At 37.5% G+C, this 24,741-nt stretch overlaps 1 protein-coding gene across 10 annotated transcripts in view; it reads right to left on the bottom strand.

Moving 5' to 3' along the window:
- NELL1 (neural EGFL like 1) overlaps positions 1-24,741 on the bottom strand; it is a 298,939-nt gene that overhangs the window by 23,069 nt on the left and 251,129 nt on the right. For 8 of the 10 annotated variants that reach the window (XR_010831634.1, XR_010831632.1, XR_010831633.1 and 5 more), the window contains exon 16: positions 4,271-4,411. The exons of 1 other annotated variant lie outside the window; for it this stretch is intronic. Coding sequence is in view for 6 of the 9 variants with exons in the window: in XM_013177634.3 (XP_013033088.3) it covers positions 4,271-4,411 (141 nt within the window). In the remaining 3 variants the exon portion in view is untranslated. The remainder of the gene's footprint in view (positions 1-4,270; positions 4,412-24,741) is intronic. One more of the 10 variants, XM_066997193.1, reaches the window with a different exon arrangement.

Consider the following 24,741-nt stretch of genomic DNA (forward strand, 5'->3'; position numbering starts at 1 on the left):
AGGAAGATTTTTGAAGGGTGGGTCTAGCCTTTTGTTTGACAGAAAAAGGGGGCACAATAGAATCATAGAATAGTTTGAGTGGGATGGGACCTTAGAGACCATCTAGTTCCACTTCTCTGCCATGGGCAGGGACACCTTCCACCAAGACCAGGTTGCTCAAAGCTGCATCCAGCTGGGCCTTGAACACCTCCAGCGATAGGGCATCCACAGCTCCTCTGTGCAACCTGTTCCAGTGCCTCACCACTGTCACAGTAAAGAAATAATAAAGAACAGAACTGCTTTTCCATCACTTTCAAACCTAGGAAACAGAGAACACTGCAGCGTACCATGTAGTATATTAAAGCTTCAGTGATTGCTTTTAAAACTGTTCAGACTTAACCCTGAAGCACTGCTGCACCCAGCTTTTATGGGAGACTAACACACATGGAGTTTTCTCTCACAAGCTGCTCCATCCTACTGTATTCCAGATTTCATATCCCAGCAACAGCTACTCTAACCCTGCAGTTAGGCTGAGCTATACAACCTTTCAGCATGCTAAACACGGTGAATCCTGTGGGTTTTTTTGGTGGGAGGAGGATCCATGTTAAGCTTCCCTACAAAGTTTGCACTGATTCTTGAAGAAAAGACAAAGACAACCAACAGAGACCGCTGTCTTCATTGTTCCCTCTGTGCTTGCAAGTCACAGCATAAAGACTTGGAAAATGAAACCATTTTAGGGAGGGGAAAAAAAAAAAAAGAATCAGGAATTCAGCACTCCAGGCCTGAACAGTTCTTTACAGACCAGAAGCATCTCACTTAAAGAGAGATGGAGATAAGTATGTATAATTTATCTTAATTTGCTTTTATTTTTCTCCTGCAGATATGAGTGAGCTTTGTGGCACGCTATTTACTTCTCATAAGACAGCATTTTCTTTGTCATTTTTTTACCTTCTTTTGATTCTGATAATCTCAAAGATTGTCACGAAAAATTCAACAGTGAGGGTAATTACCTTATGTGGTAATAATGTTTGTCAACAGGCACTTAGTGCAGGGAAACAGCAATGTATGCCAGTTGCTTCAACATGGATTGTGATATATCTGTGGATTGTTGTTAATACTGGGATATGTATGATATGACAAGTCATAGTTCTCTATAAAGCATTTTTGTGTGTTTACCTTAACGTGTAGCAAAATCCCTATTAAGAAAGGAAAAAAGAGTGAAAAAAAATAAAAGAAAAAGAAAAACACAGCAACTATAGGCTACATATTTTAATTGCCAAGGAAACTTTGGTAGCATCTTAGTTATAGCAATTGCCTTTTGTCTGCAAGCAGTATTCTTAATAACATATTGTGAAAGGCCAGTGCCTCATAAAAACGCTACTGCTGGTAATTAAATTACATTCTCTTAATTTGAGCCTGCTTACCATCTCTTTATGAAACTGACATCTTTTATAAAAGTGTGGCTGTGGAAATATATTCCCTTTTCAAAGCTGTCTATGCTTGATATTTTGAGCAATAAAGAATTTTTTGAAGCTTGAAGCGCCCTGGCTAAGTCATCCATCCTTATTGCCCAAGCTCTCACACAATATTATGACTTTCCTAATTTAAAAATTCGTCCCTTGCCAGGTGACAAACTCCACTCTTACAGGCAACAAGGTAAAGCTTTTAGAAGCCCTGAGCTACCACAATGCTACCCAAATGTATACATGTTTTAAAATGTTCTGCAAGCACTAATGAGACCCTGCAAGCAACAAGTCAGCACCAAGACCACCTCCACACAAACAGAGGGAAAGGGGAATTTCTGAGAGAGATACAAATGCATCCAGCAGCAGCAACCACCTGCCCAGGCTTTGGACTATCTGCCAGAGTTGAGTACTCCTTCCTGTCTTATGATTTTTCATACGTTGTTATTATTTTGTTGGTTTGTCTTTTTTTTTTTTTTTTTTTTTACCTATTTTATTTTTAATTCTTATTATGCTTTTAGCCTGTTTATTGTTCTCCAAGATTTGTCCTTCAGGAAGTAAGAAATGCTTCAATACATACTGAAGGGCACTGAGCCAAACCCAGCTCAGGTACATACTAGGATCTCAGTAAACAGTCCGCAAAATATAACAGGCCAAAATGCTGTTGCTAAGCAGATGAACGCTCTTTTATCTGAAACAGAGCGAACGGCTCTGGCCTTGACTCTAAATACTCTGCCGTGCAAATAAGCTCTGTAACATAATGAAAGTCAATGTTTAAGTAACCAAGTTTTAGTGAGAATATGCACTATCATCTCTTATTTTAACCACTTCTTAGCTGTACTTTTAAATAAACATCACAGTTTTAAATCTCTTTGTTATATGGATTAGCAAAGTCTTTCAATTAATTTTAACTGCCTAACCAGTATAATGAAACAAAAGAAACTGGTTTATTCTCTTCATCACTGGTACCCCGCAGCAGATAGTTCAGAGAAGCTATTTAGTCAAAATAACCTCATTCATTTCACATTCCGTTTACAACTTGCATATGGCAAGAAGAGCACCTCACCTCACAGATTTCCAGTGTGCTGTGCAGGTCAAAACGAGGGCAATTTGTTTGCACCAAAACTCATCCTTTCAGTTTCCACAGTATGTAGAGCACTGGGGGCTCTTTTTATTATCTCAGAGGTAACCAAGTGTCCTTCCCTTTATTAGCAATACTGGCTTTTTCAGCAACTGAGCCTATCTGTGGGCCACATCAAACCACGGTCTTGTCTGTGCATCTGTCTTTTGCTGAGCCCAGCCCGAGTCTTGCATTTTCTTAGACAGAAAACAGCTACCTAAGGTCGGCCTGAAAAGGGATGGAGATCGCCATGGTAGCAGCACAGATAGACATCAGGAATGCTACAAATGATATTTATCCCCATTTCTCTCGGGGCTTTTCAAAGGCTACTTCATGTTGCTTTGACTTTTGATAAAGTACTTTCAATATTAAGTCGCAAAATGCTGTAAAATTTTTCAATTTCCTTTTTTTTTTTTTTTTTTTTTTTATTTAAACACAGCCTCGTCAGTCAAGCTCACTGTTGAGATTTTGTTGTGTTCCCTGGTCAGCTTAGGACAATGTATTAATACATAAGAAGCTAGTATAGTTCAGCTGGACAATCTACAAAATATTGCTTTTGCAAATAATTTTTTTTCTCTGCATGTTTAAATCACAGTGCTATAATAGCTGCAATTTGTAAAAGATTAGACTTTATGTTACAAGTTAGAACTAAATATATAAATTCATATGAAAAAATATATTTTACTTCAACTGTATACTTCAAATCTTAGATAGAGCCCTTTGCACTTACATATGATAAATAAGATTTACAGTGTTAAAACAAAGTCTTTCACAGAAGAAGCAGAAAAGCAAAAATGTTTTTATAGAAAATTCATGGAACTGAGTAGAGATGAAATAAATGGAATTCCAAAGAAAGGATATAGAATGAAGAAAAGTACACCTGTATCTCAAAACAGTAGTTACAATGGGATCCTTTCTGCATTGTTTTAAACTCATATAATAAAATATCATATAGAAATTATACACAAGGCTTCCAAGAATAAGTAAATAGGTGTAAAAATTGTAAATCAGAGGTAGAACACAATTGACACCTCGCTATGATTTTGTTGGTGCTTACTTGCTGTGGTGGCACACAAAATCTACAGACAGTCAAGGGCACCCAGACTGCAAGAACCAGCACTAGATCCTCATGGAGCCTCATTCTTTGTCCTCCCACAGAAACAACAGACAAATTCCTCTGCACCCCTTAAACATTCCTTTCCCTTCGTGCTCTTAGGGCGTTATTCTCCAAATACAGTACATAAAGTGCTTTACGCTATTTGCATAACTCTAAAAATAAAATGATGAAGATATGAAACAATGCAAAACAAACATATCAAAGGAATACAGACATACACCAAATGTGTTCTCATGCTGCTGTGCTGAAATCTGAAAGCCAACTCTTCCCCTTTTGTGGCCTATTATGCTCCCCAGAAAGCCTGCTTTCACTTCAGATTTTAAAGCGACTTATTATGATAAATGGCAAGGCACACTCTGGATCTCTGACTGCCTCCCTGCTGTAATAACCGTTCTAAAACGTGATGCGTCTTAAACTAGCACCCAGGCTGCGGGGCTGGGGATGCTGCCAAACACAGACACGCTTGCTTACATTCTCATTTTAGCCTCAAACACAGCAACAGCTCAGGACAGTGTCTCAGTAGTCACTTTATAACACCATGCAAAACGCGGAAAAAAAAAAAAAAAAAGCACTATGCTGATCATTGCTTACCAACACAGGACTCCCCGGAAAGAGAATAGGTTCCATTGTCATGGAAACCGCTTCTGCACTCACAGTGGTACCACCCTGGGAGGTTAACACAGCGTGAATGGTTGTGACACTCAATGATCCCCTCTGCACACTCATCAATATCTGCCTCAGAGAAAAACACAAGCCAGCCAGGAAATTAATTTCCTTTGACACCAGTGCTTTAGGTTTTTGTTTTTGCTTTTTAAAGTCTTCCTTTAATGGATCATGGTTTATTACAGTTCCAAACAACAGACACTTCAACATGACTGACATAACAACAATAAAACAGAACAGTACATCATGGAATTTGATACATATAAGACATTTGTTTACAGCATGCTTTGTTTAAAATGCAAAGCAAACGTACAGAAATTTTGTTCGTTGTGTTGTTGGCATGGTTTTTTGTTTGTTTGATTGTTTTAAATCAGATTCGTCTGCACATGCAAAGTATTGTAGAGCAGGTTCTCAACTGAAAAGGCACTTTCAGCAACATTGCTGCTTTACTGACTGCACGTCCCAGGATACCTTGGAAAGAAAAAACCTTCTCTTCAGGATGTGTTCCCACGGTTCAGCTGTGGTACTTTGCAGCTCTCTGGCACTTAACGTGTTCAGGGCACTTTGCAAACAATAATTAATCTTTTGCGTTAAAATGATCAAAATGAATACCTAGTACATGTATAACAGTGTGCAACAAAAAGAAAAGGCAGTCTACGTTTCAGCTGCAATAAAACATTTAGCTGGAAAAGAATGAAGCAAATGACACCATACCAATAAGTCTGTAGCAGTGGAAAGGTACAGCAAGTGAAATACCCTGCTGAGTTTCAATAAATGTGCTGTTTTTATAAAGGGTTTTTACAAATTTCCGTAACATGGTTAATAGAGACCTCATAATTGCTAGTAACCTTGGTTAATCATGGCTGACACTTGGCTGTTTCTCCCCTTTGAGCATTTTTCCAGCACATTTTGTAGGGTTGCAATTAAAATTAGCAAATTAATTACATGTTAACCTTGCAGTAATTTAAGAAACTATTATATTTTCATTCCTCTTTTTAGCTCAGACTGTTTGACTTTTTTTATTTTTTTTCCTCCCCATCTTGGTTATTTTTCAGCTGCATACCTTATCATTGAAAAGAATCTCAAATCACTTCCAAATATTAGCTGTTGTCACCCATTGAGATTTTTTCTTGGCCATTGGCACAGTTAAAATACTCATAAAATCGTCTATACTGAACACACAAATTTGGTGCGATTAGATTCTCAATCTGCATTTAGTTCTGCAAGCATCAAGGAAGAAACATTGTCTGATCCTGACGCAAGATTAAGTTAGGGTTACTAAGTAACCACAGAATGTAGTTTTTATCTCAATATACAGAATACATACACCAATATGGTTTTATTGACAGCAGGGAGTCACGTTGAAATCAATTTGAATGAAGTATCCTTCAATCTTCAATATCCCTCAAATCTTCCTTTTTTTTTCTCCTCTGTTTACATCTTGTAAGCAACACCATAGAAAATTTTACTTTTTCCTCATTTAAGTAACAGTGTTTATTCTTGTTAAATATGGTTAAGAAGCCTAAACAAAAGCCTTTTTTCAGTTTTGAGTTCACATTCCCTCAAGAATGAAGCAAGTTATCTGTATAACAGGGTTACAACCACTATTTATTTGAAGCTTTATTCAGCTTCCATCTAACAATAAAGTCAATTTTTTACGCTTTAAAATCTGTCATTGCTGCCACCTTTTCTGTACTTTTTATTTTGTAGAAGCTAATTTTAGTGTTAAAACACTGCACAAATCTAGCTGTCCATCAATGATGAGTGCTGCTTGCAAACTCAGACACTTTCAATTCATTACAGCAAATGGAATTTATAACCATGATCTTTTCACATGTCATGGCTGATGGAACAAGTTTAATCCTATTTGGAAAGTGAACGACTTTGCTATTGCAGGTCAATTGCAAATGAATCCTTCTTGCTTTCTTTTCTTCCCCTGCGTTCAATCTGAGAATGTTCCCGTTCAAAGATTGCTTCTGTGGGTCAGTCCTGTACTGGGCCTCTTTATATTCAATTTTACAATTTTTAATTTATAAAATCAATGGAGTTTTTCTAAAGTTCACTTCTGAAGTTAAGCCCTTTTGAAAGTGCATTTGGTTTAGACTCATGGTATAGGATATTAATTGACTGGTAAATTACTTTTCAGAAAGCCTGTCTGCCAGGATACCAAATCTGAGCAGCAGCTTGCTTAATGGAAGAACATTAGTATCTAAGTCTCTGTACATTACATCGAAAAAGTAAAATAATACATACAACTATTTCAAGACTACCTGATTTTCTCATGGCAGTACTCTGTCAATAGCTTTCGTCCAATGATTTTTAGGGAGACAAAAACGATTTCTTAAGCCAGCAGAGCTGGAAAAACGTGACACCCTTCCAGTTGTATCAATTCTCCCTTTATTCCTTGATCTCCATAAACCAGTACAGTTACACCAGCAGGGCCTTACCCGTGCCAGGGACAGGAGGCAAGGCAAGAGGAGGTGCACTGCTGGCTGCTTTGGGAGTGCATGCCATGAAAGCCACTGTTGTTGCTGAAACAACTACTAGAAAAAAAAAAATATATAAAAAATCCTTCAAGCTCTACTCTGTATCACTACGTCTCCTCTCCCAGAGCCATTTGCAGCTTACAGGTGGTTCCCTGCTCTTCCCCCTCCAGTGAAACTCAGCACCTCTCCTTGCTCCCTGGCCCAGCTTTCCTCTGCATGGTATGTGCTGCATGTGTGCATGCTGGGCTGTTGGTGCGGGCAGGAGAATGGGGAAGCAAGCCTTCCCCTGCTTCTGCAGCAAGCTAGTGTTCCTTTGGCAACATGTCATTTAACAGCACCATACAGAACAATATGCATGAAGAGCCGCATAAATGGAAAAAAAAAAAAAAAACATTCGGGGCTTTTCCATTTGTCTAATACATCACAGGTTCTTATTCCATGCTTAAAATTATGTCCATAAAAAATATAAGGGAACAAAACATTATGATTAGGTCTGTAAGAATCTCCTGACATCCAGTGCATTATTTGTAGCATATGGATAAATGTATTTCTGCAGGTATAGGAAAATATTATGGATTTGTTTTAGAAACTTCAGAATGATTTAAGATGCTCATAACACAAAGAGGCAACTGCAAACAACAGCTCTATAAAATGGCATGTCATATACCGTGACACTGCTTAGTTCACCTAATAGATCATTTCCATCTTGACGTATGGCTTTGATAACACTTTTTAGAGGAATCTATACAGGAAGATTTTACTACACATAATAGCTTGGCCAGGGAGTTTGAATCAATTCGCCTTTATCTTTGCTTTTCCATCTTCAAATGCTAACACTCTATGTTGCATACTTGTCTTAGATGGATAGCCTTCTGTTCAAGTCTGATTTGGGGTTTTGCTACAGAATTTGAACTACATATACACTATTTATGTGTGTGTGTTGTGTGCAGACACTCAGAGTATGTTGTACCTTTTTTATCACATAATGTTAATCACAGAATCATCTAGGTTGGAAGAGACCTCCAAGATCATCTAGTCCAACCTCTGACCTAACACTAACAAGTCCTCCACTAAACCATATTGCTAAGCTCTAAATCTAAATGTCTTTTAAAGACCTCCAGGGATGGTGACTCAACCACTTCCCTGGGCAAAGCAGAAATGAAAGTGCGTACCTCTGATGTGGAAGTAAAAACAGTACAAAAATTATAATCAAACTTCAAAGGAGCACAGAAAAACCTATTCAGAAATCCTGTAATGACACAGGCCAGAAGAAACAACAGTTGGACATTTTTTGGCTGTGTTCCCATGCCTTAGGTCTTGCCTTCTCTTGGCGCTCCTGGCACCAGAGCGAGCACATGGCTGTCAGGGCTCCAGGGTCTGCCTTCGCACAGCATCCGGGCATCCTGCCATGGATGGAGGAGCCTGGGTCTTTACATGCACACCTTCACCTTGTCATCCCATGTGGCTAAACCATGCTCACAGATGTCAGTGAAAACACATTCACTGACTCCCTGATTTGTCTGGGCTTTCTAAAAATCTGTGCTAATAGCTACATAGTCCAAAACAAATAGAGTATTTGTGAGAAACAGCCAATTTAATATTTCCTTAGGAACTGAAAATTTCCCATATCCTTAATTTTCCTCTCTAGTCTTCAGCTAAATATCTATTCTACCTTTACACTGAGTGTAACATTTTTCTTTTCTAGTTGCAACACAACATCCGACTTAGCTGTCTTACCCCCTGTGGAACTATTTTTGCAGGGTTTTTTTATTCAAGCTTTCTTACAACATCCATGTAAAAGGAGATCCTGTACAGGTCGTTGCTGCTTTTACCCCAATGCAGTTATTTAACTGTCATTAGTACAGAATTGTTAATGGAACTGGCAACACTCCATTATAATGGCTTTGCAAAAGCTCAAAAATGGCACATTTTTGTATTGTATAAGAAAGGCACCAGTTGGTTTTGAATAAGCTCTTGCAGGATGTTAATCCAGTCCTTTAAGAAAAAGGTCTGTAATTTTTACTTTTACCATCCCAGCTTTTTGCATTATTCATAAATGTATTTATGCATGCAAGATAAATAGGATAATTTACCTCCAAATAAAACACAATGGCTTCAGACCTAGTGAAAAAGTAAAATTAAAATAATTCAATCTTTTCTAATGCTTCATCATATTTAAGTCACTGTGTAATAATACTGAAAGGAAAACTGCTCAGTGTGTTGTAATAGCTAACAATCTACAGTTTCAATGAGACAGAAGAGTTTTATTATAAAAGTGTCTGTTCCTCAAACTCTTACAGTACTCTTTTTCATGAAAAAAAAAAAAAAAAAACCACATGATCCTTATCTTTAGCTCTCTGTTGATCAGGAGACCTATAAGCAAGAAATGTTTGTACTAACAGGAGAGGATCATACACGTCTCAGGGTTACTGAATTAATATCATACCCTGGCAGTTAACTCCATTATTTCCAGAGTACTATAGCTTTATGTTCCACCTTCCTATATGTTTCTTCAACATAAAAACACCAGAAAAATTCAGCCAGCCAACCGAGGCATAAGTTCTATGTACAATGCAGTCTCTTCTCATCTTCTACTTTCACAAGCCCCACTTCCAGGAGACAGAGATAGCAAGAAAGGGATGTCACTGACAGCACTATGCAAACAGCTTTCCTGCTGCAAAGGAGTCATCCAACTACTTCAAATAAAACCCCAAAAGCAAAGACAACTACTTTGGACGAGAAGAGATGAAAGTCTCTCTCTAAAAAAAATCTCCCACATTCCTACCTTTATGCCAAATTCAGTACGTGTAAGCATATCATAATTCTTTTGTTTTACATAAACTTATATTAAGGCTGAATTTTACCTGATACTATTAACTCTTTTATCAGGTGACTTGTTAACACACTATTATTGGCTTTGAGAGTTCTCCACAATTATCAGGAAGGCATTGCATCTGTTTTTATACATACACAAAACAAAGCAGTAATACATTGACAATAGCTATCCTTAAAGTCTACTGTTTTTTCCCAGTGCAAAGTAGAAAAAGCTACAAGACTGACCTTGTCACAGGTTTACAACCTAGCATGCCTGGAATACCAATGACACAGCGAAGTATAACAATTTAGTTGTTAAGCAAACGGTAACTTAGAATAACACAGATAACCGTATAATTTAGTTACATTTGAATAATGACTCATGGTTGTTGCTCAATCTCATGGGGCCAGTTCACTATTAAGACCATAGAGATGCTAAAAATCAGAAAGGACAGGAAATGCATCTATCTGAGCCCTACATATTGACATTTTTAATAATCTATTTCTTGTCTCATAAATTAAGGTGACAGAGAGCCCACTTCTCGCTGACTAAAGCTAGTAGCAGGCTTTGGAATAGTTGCTCGCAAAATTCTTCCTTGACATTTAGCCTCTTTTTTAATTACTTTCATTTTAACTCATTAGGAGATTTTGGGCAAACAACCAGCACCAGATAACATATTCCTCTCTCCTCAGCAGTCACGGCTGTTTTCACAGACTGATTTTAATTGCATTATATTTATATTGGCTTTTACAGTTCCTTCTCAGGCAGGAATAGTCTTGCCTAGGTAAATGGTACAGGGTTTGGTCCATTTTTCTATTTTGAGGACACAGCAGTAAACTATAATGCTTCAGATTTGTTGAGATAGTAAATACAACTCAGATTCAGGAATAATCAAACTCACACAACAGTTTAATGGTACTAGATGGCTTTCAAGGATTAAAGGTGTGCCCACCACTCATTATAATTAAAGAACAGCTGTAATGTGCTTTATCGTGTAATTCTAGATTGGCTTTATCAAGATTTTTAATCATCTCAAACAGAAGTGCAAATTTAGAATGCTGAGTTTAACAAGAAAAAAAATGGAATTAAATTCGTATCAGAATAATAACAGACTAGCGGTACCAGCAATTTTTAAGATTAATTCTTCTAATATATAATGTTTAATTTACTGAAACTCATTTTTAATACACACTCCAAGCTGATGTCTTTATCAGTTTAGTGCATGCCTTTTTACCACACTCTTACTTGTCTATTTGTATGCTAAATATGCAGCACGCTTGGAGTTTGCAACCTAATGCTCTTGGATGACACAAATAAATGTCAATTCACAACACTGGAGATGAAACAAGAGTTTTTGATTCCCATATTTAGAGATTGCTGGGTGACACAGCCAGACTGCTCAGTGAAAAGCATGGCGGGAATATACAAGGCAAGGTGAAGAACTATTTCATATTTAATGTTGCATTTTGAGTTTCTGTTGCAAACACATTTGTAAGTATCACTCTACAAGTCAGAAGGAAAGAGACTGACTTCACAATTAATAGGTTAAGTTTCAAACTGAGGTAGAGATTCTTTGTCAGATTTGAGGCCTATGGTCAATACGTCTTTCAAACTATGTAACTGTGCAAACAGAAGTGCTATTACGCCAAAGTTTATCATATTTGGGCTCTTTACATGTCTTGAAAGGAAACTGCCATCCCAAGGAAACCGTTCCCAATTATGTAGAAATAGGTACCAACAGTGCATGGTCTCCAACCTAAAGTTACCCATGTACACCTAGTCTGGTAACATTTTGTACAGCAAGTCACTTGCAGACCATTAGTTCAGTGATATTTATTCAATTCGTTTGTAAGATTTTCACGAGTATGACAGAGGCATCACGCACAATTTACAGGTGAGATGACTACAACAAAGAGAGAAACAGCAAACTGCACAAAGCAGCCTAAAGCCAAAGCGTATGAAGCTCCTCAGCTATTCTATTCCAGTCCAGAGTCCTAACTTTTAGGTTACCTTTTCTCTATCCTCTACAAAGATGTTCTCAAATAGCCAGGTAGAGGCAAGGACAACCTTCACTCCCCTCATGACTTTAGTATGGGCTTAATTTTTGAGGAAATATTCAGTATCTTTATCCCTGACTGCTAATTCAAGTAAATTGGAATAGTGGATTTGCATCTGCAGTTATTATATACAGAGCAATTATTCAGAATATTAGATACACATACTAGAATACAATGAGAGAGAGAGAACAAGATCTACAGGAGAGATCTTTCATGTCAATAGCCTGTAACCAATGAAGCCCTCAGCACACACACAGCACTTTCTATAAAGTTAGGATTTTGTACATTTAAAAAGATACGTATTCAAACCTACCCTTAATAGCACAGTATTTTTATGCACAAAGCTCCTTAAAGCTAGTTTAAAGCATAAATGCTGTAAATTCAGATTCATTTAATTTACAGTGATGAGTACAACCGTACTAAAAATATATTACAGATTGCAGAATTACATTTCAGAAAATCCACATGGCAAAATACATCATGTATCTGATAAAAAGATTAGTTCATCAACCAGAATAAAAATCCTTTTGACAATTGATTTTGGCATACTGCAATTGAAGAGTTGCACGTTCCTTGCCAAGATCACAGAATTTGAGAATCACCTCATGTAGACATACATTAAAACAAAATATTTGATGGTCTGAGAAGGAATGCTCACTCCAAATAAAACTACTAAAATAAACTGTATACAGGCTGCAGACTGGTTGATCAGAGTTACAAAAGACAAATGTAGCTTCTTATAAAACAGGACACTGACAAGCAGCATTCTCTACCCAACATACCAATTGTTTGCAATCCAGTACATTGCACAAAAAGAATCATTCAAATGACACTAGCTGTACCTATAAAAGCTTCATTGATGAGCCTTAGCATTATTATCCAATGCTAGCAGATGACTTCATGCACAATCTTTAGGAATAATACATAACCAATATATCACTCTATCTAGCACTTGAAATGCTAAAGTTCAACATCAAAGAGCCGTAGAAATAGCCTATTATTTTATCTAGTACATCCTGTGACAGAAAAGAAATGCTCCCTACCATACATTCTTCAGTGATTTGCCTCCAACAATTTTAAAATGACATGCATGATAAGTCCTCCTCCACTTCATTGGGAAGATTATATTGCAGTCCAATAGTCCACAATGTGGGGAATTTTTTTTTGATTATTTGAGCCCTACCCTAATCGAATATGGTTCAGACAAAATAACTCTTGTCAAAACAATTTCACTGCTAACAGGAGGCTGCAGCTGATGAGAAAATGATAAAAAAGCACATTTTCTTCACTATGGCTGGGGTGAAGGAGTTTCAGCCACTCTTTTCTAAATTCCCACGTAAACTACAGTGCCGAAAGGCAATAAAAGCAAAGCTAAATTGCAGGTTCAGATTTTGTACACATCCCGTAGCACCCCTGAGAGTTTAGCGATAATGGCAAATATTCTCAATTAGTTTTCTTAAATCGTGAAATGATTAACAGCTTCAGAAAAAGCATTTAACATTCATACAGTAAAGAACTCTCCCAAGGAAGCAAATCCCCCAAAAAACAGTGTAAAAAGAGCTCTTGAGATCATAAACAGAATAATGCAAAGCTCTCTGCATCCTTAATTAGGAAAGAAAATGGTTCAGAAAGTGCTGTTCAATACAGAACAGATGATAAAAATGCATATGTTGGAGAATGTATGAACACAGGAGGATAAGGAGGATGAAATTTGTGTTGGGTCTTCCAGACACTACACTAGGTTCAAAATATTCTCATTCTGTGGAAGACGTCTGTCCACTCTGGAATGTACACATACTTACTTTTGATAACAGTAAGGCTACGCAAAAAGATCCTTTGAGATATCAAACAGAAAAAGACTGTAAGAATTGTTTAAGAGAAAGTAACACTCTTACGTCGCATCACCTATCTCTATTTGTTCATAGTGTAAGTAAAGGCCATCCTCTACTTTGGTCTGCTTGAAGTTTTTCTCCAATCCCACCACCATGCATGCGTCCATCCACCCCTGCCTCCTAGTGATGTTATATTTATCCAGATTCCTAGGCTCAACCATGCTATAGGCAGAAGGATAAAATGTTTGTTGTGATTGCCAATGCACAATGCAGTAAGTATATTGAGAAGCATGAAAGTATGTTTTCCTGGTTAACTTGGACAGCACCATATTTCATTGCACTAAATAATAAGAGTCAAAATGTTCTAAGAAATCTAGCAAAATTAACTAAACAAACAGAACACTCCAACCATCCCACTCAAACATGCAGGATGGCCAGGATTAGTCCTATATGACTAGAGACATTCAACTATCCTGTGCACCTCAGTCGTCAGTGAACTGGATAGGGACTTTCAAAGGCTAATGCTGACTGCTTAATATCTATCTTTTTTATCAACTTGAATCAAAATTCATTTATTGTTAAGCATATTTGTTCTATATAACGCATTAAGCATCTAAAAATTGTAAACGTATATATCTATTTTCAATCAAGATAAAAAAAATCCCCTATGGAAAATTCAAAGTTCTTGGTTTACATTGAAAATACATATAAATATATTAAAAGGAAATGATCATCAGTTTTAAACATAACTGAAGAGAATAAAGTATACCAGCAGATATGAAAGCCCAGTGCTGCTTTCAGTAAAAACTTCCAAGTGAAAAACTCAATAAATATTTGGGATTAAAAACTTCAGTTATTACTGCTACATCTCTTTTTAAATACTGCAATGAGTATTTCCAAACAAATAACAAGTGACTGTTTCCTTAGCACAAAATGTGCACTTTGAAGCACATGCTCTCTGTTTCATTTTTTAATTACAGACTGAATTTATAACTTCACTAAACCATTAGTTGCAGACTTTGATCAGACCCCACTTTTCCCAGACTGGGTGCTGCTTCAGACATCAATAATTCCAATTAAACCAACTCTGAGATATGACTACATCATTTCTCCAAGCAATTAAAATTGTGTAACTGAATTAAGTAGAAAATCCTGAAAGAAAAGCCAGAGAACTCATCAAATGTTAATAATAATACTAATAAATACATTGTACTTCTATACTGTATTTCATCCTGTGATCTCAAAACATTTCCTAAGCATTATGTAATACTCAAATACTTTGGGGGGGGGGGGGGGGAGGGGCGGGGTGAAAATTATCTAAAAGATTTTTTTACTTTTCAGGATTAAGATACAGTTGCCACTTGTCATTGTATGAATAAGCCCTGTATTCATTGAATTGACTAAGTTTTATTATACATAAATTGAATGTAAATGCTTTTCAACAGGACTCCCAAAGTTAGGAATTCCTCACACTGATTTTATTATTTGACACCACAATGTAATCCACTCACTTAAAATATCCTAACCCACACAACTGTTCCACAAAAATTTATCTGTAAGAACTGGCACTTAAAATTGATTCTATTGTACTGGGAGAATCATTCTGAACTTTGATTTTGTACCATCTCAAATGGCTACATGATTTCAGTATCAGCGTTTGGGGTTTCTGGGTTGTTCCAAAGGCTCAGGGAATCAAGTGAGCTGCGTAAATCAAGGACTGGAAGGAGCAGCTACCTCAAGTTTAACAGTGGTGCTACTACTGCTGCTGTGTTTAGTATAGACAATTCTGTCCCCTGAATTTCTGTTTCCTTGGAAACACAATTTTTTGATACTACAAAATCTTCAGCAGCTCTTCAGGATATACTAAATATACAGATAGTATGGACATTAATGAATACATTGATACATGAATCATATAGAACATAATCATTCTACAAAGAGTTTTCAAGTATGTGTAAATACATATATTCTGAGTCTCTGGTTTTGAGTTTCATTATCAGTGAAATAAATTTGACTTATGACACACAGGATACTAGAACCACAAGAACTCAAAAAAAAAGGAAAAGAGTGAGCACCTCTGGGAAAAGGTGTCCTATACACATTTATGCATTTAGGCAGAAGACTACTGCTTGAAAACGGAGTGCATACACTGTCCCTTTAGTTTGTTTGTTGTTGTTTGTTTGTTTTTTTCCCTAATCGCATTGGATATGTTCCTTTTCACATTAAGATTATGTTTTTTCTATGAAAACTAAGGTGTCCATCGTGCACACTAGATGAAGATCAAAGACTGTTTGAAATGACTCGATCTGGATAATATGGACAAGGACAATTGTAACCATGAACATCAGAGAATATGAGCAAGAAAAGGGTTGCAGGGGATGGCCATGCACCAATTAAAAAAAAAGTCACAGTGAGAAATATGACCTATATCAACAAATGGTAATGGATAGGGGAAATTATTCTTAGGGCTACAGGAAAGTAACTAATATGTCACAGTCTGTAAGGTGTGCATTGCTTTAGAGTTGGTGGAAAACATGCTTGCTGCCTGACAGGGACTGAGGCCAAGGGTCGCTCAAAAATCGATGAGTGCTAAATACAAGTAAATCATGCTGCATATAATTGTCAAGGAACTTGGGACCACCACAAAAGATGTATAATATCTGGTTTTCCAAAACAAGCTTTTCACACATACGCTGCTTGTGAAACTTAGTGAAGAAAAGGCAAATTATGAGGTTCCTGTTACATTTACTTTTTAATCTGCGTCAGCTCAGAAATCCTACAGACTATCTTCTAATTTATTGAATGCAGCAAAAGGATGTCTTCATTACTTACTCTTCAGTTAACTAAAATGCTACCCCAAAAATAGCCAGTCTTTCGAATGGAAGTCTTATTTTCTTTAACATAAGTTTGTTTGTTCGTTTAATAGAGGACGTGAATTATGCTCCTTAGGGATGTTTTCTTGGTTAAAATACCACAGTTTACATTAAGTGAAAATGCAATCTTTGGTCTCGCAGTTTTTTAGTCATCAAAATAATTTCATTTCAAACATTATAGCCTGCATAGAGCTGCTTCAGAAATGCATCCAAACACACACCTAGATTATAATCCCACCCAATATATTCACTTCAACTGTTGATAAAAAAGTTACTACCTTAACATTGCCTTCATATGGTTTAAAAGAGTGATATTTACACCCATATTTTAACAAGAAGCTCCTGCAGAATCATCCTGTTGGGGTGATAAACAGAGTACCAGGAAAGGTGAAACAGGGAAGGTACTAGCTTACAAGAAGGAATTGGAATAATAAGAGAATATTTACAGTCCTCTTCCACTTCAGCTGGCTCTGCTTCTCTGAAGTGTAGCTGGGAAGGAAACAGCATTACTGAGCAAACACATATAAGTGCAATTCCTTACCTCATCAAAGACTGTGTGTATTTCATTAGGGTAGCTCAGCTTTTATCTTACAAAATCAGAAATAAAAGGGCTGAGGGCCACCAACTGCTAGTTCACAGAGACTGGCAGCCTCACCTATGCCAAATTGAAAGCATTTGTTGGGCAGAGTAACCACGGGGGAGGGAGGCAGTGCCTGTGAGGAACATATTTAGAGTAAGGGCAGGATGACACCCACAGCTGGGGTGGCACTGCAGTCTTCTGTGTTGCACAAGTTACAGAAGGAGCTCACAGGAGCCTAATGAACCAAATTCACAATTCCTTCTTCTTTTTAAGTTAGTTTGATTTTGACCTCACAATGAAGCACTTGCATACAAAGTTCACTGCTACCTACCTTTTAAGGACATTTTGTTCCCAAAGAAACATTTAACTGAGACTTAGCTATTACACTGCCATTGGCTTAGCAGTCAGACACCAAATGTTATGCATAGTCCCTTTTGCTTTAGAAAAAGAAAAAAAAGCAAATAACAATGACAAACAAATCCTAGAGCAAAAAGGCATTATCTTGCCTCTGCTTAGTACAGAAGAAAATCAGCTCCTCATTTTTGAAATGATTTTTAAAGATCTTAGTTTCCGACAGGGGACAATCACCTGTTGCTCATACTGTACAACCAAAGCAAGCTGTAGAGGTCTGATAGTATTCCATATTCCCGCCACAATCTTGATTCCCACAAAGGACATCCAAACCCCTTAGAGCAAAAATATTATACAGTGAGATTCATCTCACCTAGCTTTAGATGGATAGAAAAAGCTATCTGTCTTAGAGGTATTTATCTGGTCCCCATTTATCATCAATGGAGAGCTGAACACTTTTACACTACAATTCATCTAACACCTACTTTAGATGCCTCCTTAGAAGACAATGCATGATGTGTTAGAAATATATATTTCTTTCCACTGACTATAAAAGTTGTTTAGCTTACCTCAGGCAGACAGCCACAATCTCTCCCATTAGAACAGGATAAGACAAATTCTATTTCACCTGGCAATGTATTCATCTACATGAAAAGGAATCAGTGACAACTATGCCATAGGGATTTGTAACTCTAAGTTATGCATCAGAATCTCAGACTACTTCAGGCTGACTGGGGCCTTGAGAGGTCTCTGGCCCAACCTCTGCTCCTGGCAGGGCATGCAGTGAGGACAGACCGGGCTGCTCAGGGCTGTATTTACACAGGTCTTGAAAACTTCCATGGATGGAGACTGCACAGTGCTCCTGGGCAGCCTGGGTCACTGCTTTTTCCTCATGAGGAAAAGGTTGGAACCTCTCTTGCTCCAATTTATGTTCATCATCTTCCATCTCCCCTCCAAGAAACTGTAAAAAGCTTGGCTTCGTTTTCTCAGTAGCTTCTGGTAGGTGCTGGGCAGCTGCTGTTAGGTCCCGCTGAAGCTGTCTCTTCTCCAGGCTGATTAAGCCCCATTTCTCAGCCTCCCTGCATAGGGTAAGTGCTTCAGCACCCATCACCTTGGTGGCTCTCTTCTATTCCAGTTGCAGGTTTTCGATGTTTTTCTTCTTTGGGGGGGGGGGAGGGGGGTGGAAGAGGACACAGTATCCCAGATGTAGCCTCAGGAGTACTGAGTATGAGGCCAATAATTACTGCCCTCAACCTCCTTGTTCTGTTCCTGTTAATACAGCCTCCCACTGAGATAATCCTCCTTTTGTGTCTGTTATGGTCACCCCCAGAGCTGGCTGTCTCCTTCTGATTAATTCCCTCCAGGCAGCTGTCTCCTCCCTGGCCACTGCAGGTATTTTAAAGACTTGTTTCATGCTTCCTTCCGCTCTGCTTGTTGCTCTGTGGATGCTGGCCTCCTGTTTAGATGTGCCCTCTTGAGCCATCACGTTGTCAGCTGATGCACTCCTTCTGCCCTGGCAGCAATAACTGTAATAGCCTGCATCAGCTATAAGGAAAGGCTCCACAGGACCAACGCGAGGTCATTTGTTCAGCAAGCTGAAGATGAATCAGAAGAGATCATCTCCAAGGTGGTGGTGTTTGGCGGGCACGTAGGCAAGTACGCTACTGGGGCTGTTTTGGCCTCTTTAATGGTCCAGTGGGAGACACTTGATGAAAGAAGCAGTTTGAAAGACATGAAAACAATGCTTCTAATGATGCTTTAGGGGAGCTATTTTACAATACCTTGCCTGCTTTTTATTGTTCTTTATGCATTCTCATACACCTTCCTGTTTTCCTGGTTTCTTCCCCCCCTTTTCTGGTACAGAATAAAAAGTTCAGGTGACATTACAAAGAAAAGCTCCTAATCCTAGTGCAAGGAAGGATTTCGGACATACCTACCAACAAAACAGCTTTCCTTTTCTTGAACATGCTTTGGGGCTTTGTCTTGAATATTTTTGTTCCTGTTTTTGCTCAATTCCAGAAGAGTATTCCAACCCTTTTCAAAGCTAAACAACCCATATGTGCTCTACTGACAAATGCATGAACAAGCTCTGTGACTGCCTGTACATGGCAGTCATCACTCACCCCTTGATTTAATTCTTCTTTTAAAAACACCTCTGCAACAGAAATTTTTTTTTTGGCTTAAGCACTCATAGACCATAGTCCTCTTTTAAAATAAATTTATCTATTTCTGAGGTGGGACTAGAATCTTCTGAACTGCTTTAATAGCTTTCATATTTTATAATTTTTCTCATCAATGTTTAAATTTTTACCTTCATTAATATTGCTCTAAGTCAAAAGTGCTTTTTTTTTCTTTTTCCCTTTTTCTTTTTTTTTAAAGTTGGTAGAATTATACCAATGACAAGGAGATAAGAACTGGGCTTCCTGGGGAGAACTTCATATGTATGTATTTATTTTTCAGGCTAACTGTGACTAAATTCAAATAATAATAATAATTAAAAAAAAAAAGAGGAACACGTTTTGCTTACTCCACTGAAAGCCATTTACAATGGCAGACAGTATACAAGGAAATTCCTTTACCAATCACTGCCAGCCCTGGAACTGTCTACAGCAGCTATTCACAGCACATAGTTATGCAGGCAAGGGCAAAGAGAAAGTGGCCATGACCACAGAAATTAGGTCCAATTTGTAAAGTGTAATTTTCCAAATTGGAATTTTTCAAGACTCCATCCCAGGTTCTGTCAATGCCTTAGACCAGACCATCATCAAAAAAGTTCAACTTCACATCTCAAATCTGCTGTGCTTTCACCTCTGCATAACAACTGGACAGGTACTGTGTCCCCTAATGCAATTCCCATCCTGAGGTGGATTTACAGTGCCATGCTTGAGCTTCATGGACAGAAGTTTCAAGAAGGAGATGCTATACTGTAGGTGGAGCACTACCTTCCAAATATTACCTGTCATAAAAAATGAATTATAAACAAACAAACAAAGCCATCATGGAAAACTTACTTCTGAATGAAACTTCCATTTTTTTTTTTAATTTTTTTATTTTTTTTTAACCACATCAAAGTGCGTCCTGTTTGCTGCAAAGGAGCAATTCAGCACAGATCAAAGCGTCTCCTGGCTGTGTTGTACTGAAACTGAAGTGTCAAATTGTTTCACAGCAACACTAATAAGAAATGCTTTGATGTGAGTGTGTGTATAAAGCACTTTAGTCATTACTAAGTAGCTACCCATAATATTTTATAAATAGATTACCCAAATTGTAATTTCATGTTATGATGCATCACTGAAAGTAACCCATATCATTATATTCCTGTTACTGACATGTTATCAAGCAAGATAGAAATGAATACTAAAGCAACCTTTTGAAATAGAGACATTTCCTGTGGAACAGTTATTTGGTGCTTCTATCAGAGAACACTGCGCAAGGCAACAGTGACAGGCCTAAAGATCATCACTCAAGTACCTTCTCTGATGAAATTAGAGTTTAAGAACATGAATGTCCTGAGCTGAACATCAATGAAAACAAAAAGCGTATAAAGAATTGGCCTTGAGCCTGTCCCCAGATGATAAGCCCACAGCACTGTCTTCTGCCCTAAATAAATAGTCTCCACAGGTTAACATCAAATCAGATCTGATCCTCTTCTGAGCCCTTCCCAGCTCCAGAAGGCAATTAGCCTTCCCATCAGGGCTCAGGGACAACACATGGATTCAGCTACAGTGGGATGCACAGAGGGAGACGGATACATTCACCTGAATGAGAGTCACCCTTGCATCTCTAAAGAGGACAATTACCAAACGTGTTCAGTCAAATATCTTTGCAATCTTTCTCTCCCATTTTTAATTTGCAAAATATTAGAAAGTCAGACACTGCACTAGCGCTCCTGAATACTCAAATTAAAATAAATCCAACGTTATAATAATAATAATTTTTTTTCCTACTGCTTTATAACACAACTGCAATGACTGTAACTGAGGGAGAGTATAGCACATTGCTGTTTTAGCTCTTCAGAGGACTCAACTCTGAAACTGCTGAGAAACACAGATCATGCTGCTGGTTGCTCTTTTTATGTTGAAATAGTTTTTATCATTTCCAGGAAAACTGAAAACACTTTCATGCGCAATTAACCAGTTGGATTGCTCAGATTCACATCAATTATCATCCTTATTATTCACTACCACCTTATTATTCGTCTGTGCTACTCTTTTTGACATGAGAACACCATATATTTTTCTTTTAATTTTAAATGTCCCATTCAACTCGACAAATCCATACAGCTTTGCCTCTTGAGCAGTATAATGGCACGTGTTTTTTTTTTTTTTTTCCTCTATTACTGCATAGCTCATGCCTAAAGCTTGTGGTCTTAATTAATCTATAATTACCTAGTGATGACTGTATTGATAATTAGGGACTACTATTTAACTGATAGGCATTAGTAAGAGGACACCAAAACAGCTGAAAATTTAAATTATTGAATTAGACATTGAAAATGTACCTGTACAATATCAAAAAATATCTGATGCACATTCCATAGCATTGATTGTCAAATTCTGTTTTCTCATACAACAAAAAACTTAAGTAAATCATACGTTCCCTCACTGTCTTTTGAAAAGTCACCTATGTGAATTTGAAATACTGTGTTTGTCTTGTTTTCTATTACTTCATAACACCGTATGCAGTCCTAGTGCTGACATACAGCATTTCAATTCCTTTAAATTTTTAGGAGAATATGGACAGTTGCTACTTGGTATTGCTTCTCCATTTTCTACTATAATTAAATGGCTTAACACTAATACACACACTACTAACACTGGCAAGCCATGAAAAGCCAACAAGAATAATGAGATACAATCACAGAATCACAGAATTGTAGGGACCTCAAGAGATCATCAGGTCCAAACCCCATGCCAAAGCAGGTTCCCTAGAGGAACAAGTGAGAGCAATATACAAACAGAACAACAATACCAAGAATGAAATTTTAAGATGCACAATTGTGAAGAATTTTTGAAAATGTTTTTAGATTCACAGGACAAAGCACTTCATATCAAAACTTAATTTTCAACACATTAACATTTTCTGTAAATTCCAATTTCTTATTTTCATTAACACCTTAAGTCATACACTAAACACGTTATAGGCACCTGTAATGATATATGTTTCACAGACAGAGGAAAATGAGCCGGGAGAAATGAGGGAAGAACCTTCAATCACTTAAGTCAGTGGACTAGTCAGGAGTAATATCTACAGTCTATGAATTTATTTCCTGACTGTAGACACTAAATTACACCCCCGCACACACACAAACACAGCAACACTTTGTAAATGTTACAGTTTGGATACCACTTAGTGTTTAATACAGAACTTTAAACTGTATTAAGCAGCCTGAACAAAATTTGCCATACTGCAAAGACTGTATAATTTCATAGATAGAAGATAGAGTCATATTCATCTCTGCTATATGGTCTTGTGTCTTTTCTAGATTTTATATTTGCATTATAATTAAACTATGCGATACTTTCCACGAACAATGGAAGTCCTTAACGTGCACTGTTTTGGCCCTTTAATTTTTGGGAAGCAAAGTGGCCAGTGAAAGAAAACAGAAAAAAAAATGAGAACAAATGGTGAAGTTACAGAAAGTACATGTGAAATGATAACAGGCCAGTTCAGTACCAAATAGTCAATCTTTATAAAGACATATTTCTATGTATCAGTACTTCTAATAAGGAAGAAATTTCTACTCTGAAATTAATCTATTTCAAAACCTTGTTTAAAGACCATTCCATACCTTACTCCTGTAGCTCCAACAGTGGCAAGCTAATGCAACCACAAAGGAGCATGCTTTGAAGTAACAAGGAACTTCTTATGCACCCCTTTTCCCCAGGTATTTTGCCAAAAATACCTCTTTGATATTGGTATTTTGCCAACAAAAATATATTTTTGCCAACAAAATGCAAAAGGGAAAGCACTTCAACCCTTGTGTCCTAGTGTTGGCAGTGTCACTGTTCTGCTGGATAATGATGGGCAGAACATTAAGCTATTTGTGCTTACATTTCCAAAGACTTTCAGAATGAGAAGAGGAAGAGCTAGAGAACAAACAGGAACATCGCTCTCAATCCTCAGGCAGCACATGAGAGACTGAGAGAGACCAGCAGAGAGAGAAACACGGATAGGTAACCATCCCTGGATTAAACAGTTATTGCCACTGGAGGCCAGCAGAATCACTTAACCACTCTCCTAGAAAACTATGTCCATGTTTATTTTCCTGGACAAATCAATCTTCATTGGTTTCTGCAGTGTGGAACAACACTGTCAGGAAACCTTAAAGGGGACCCTCCTGCAGACACTTCCCTGGGATGTGAGAGAGATGTGCAACAGCTCAAGCACACTCAACCTAACTCAAAAATGTGACGTTAAAAATATCTGTGCCCTAATACACATTAGATATTAAATATGATATATATAATATATATTAGTATATAACACATATGCTATATAATATCTGATTACGTATTATCATATACTATGTACATTAGGCCACAAGCCACATACACCTACAAACAAAAATGTGCAGCTTAATGTCTCTGACCAAACACAGAAGCTGCTGTTGAGTCAAGGGTGCATTGTGCCACAAACACAACCCTTGGTCCATAGTCTTGGAGTGCTCTGAGTTTGTTTGCTGTGTCTCAAAAAAGCTTATTGGGGGATTTAATTACAATGGTTTTGGTCTGAAGTAAGTGCAGGGCTGGTCATTTCTGCTAAGATAGATAAATCAGATATAAACAGAAGTGAAACTTCAGGCGTCTAGAACGGTTTGCCTGTGAAAACAAGAATGTTCATAGACATCTAGTTACAGCTCCTAATAGGGGATTGCACAGCAGGACACGTAATGTTGTCACAGCCACAATAAAATTGGAGATCTGGGCTTTTCCTACTATGCTGTCTCATTACGCTCACCAATAAACTTGGATTAACTGTATCCTTAATGTTCCTGGAAGCCTACTGATAAGAGAACCGGAAGACAGAATTTCTTCAAGAATTTTTCTTGGAGTTCATCTCATATTTTCAGCAAAGACACAAAAAAGGGAGAGACAGCTGTGGTTGGCACAACCGGTACAACTTTGGAAAGCACTGCCAATGACAGGGAATACTGGAATTTCATTCTGAAAGGAGGGAAAAGTCATAAGGACTTGACTAATAGGAATGGAATTAAAAGTAATGATATAAAGTGCCTTGTCATTCTGTTTGAGAGCCTAGTAATGAGCATTTCTGCTAAAAGATAGGAAATTATCAGTGAGAAATGACTGGGGAGGATAAAGACCATATTAATCAATCACAGGATTATGGGGTAGGTAGTACTAGTTTTATTGAGAAAGGTAAAACTGTTCTAGAATGTAATCAA

Source organism: Anser cygnoides, chromosome 5 (assembly GCF_040182565.1).
Source record: "Anser cygnoides isolate HZ-2024a breed goose chromosome 5, Taihu_goose_T2T_genome, whole genome shotgun sequence".
NCBI lineage: Eukaryota > Metazoa > Chordata > Aves > Anseriformes > Anatidae > Anser > Anser cygnoides.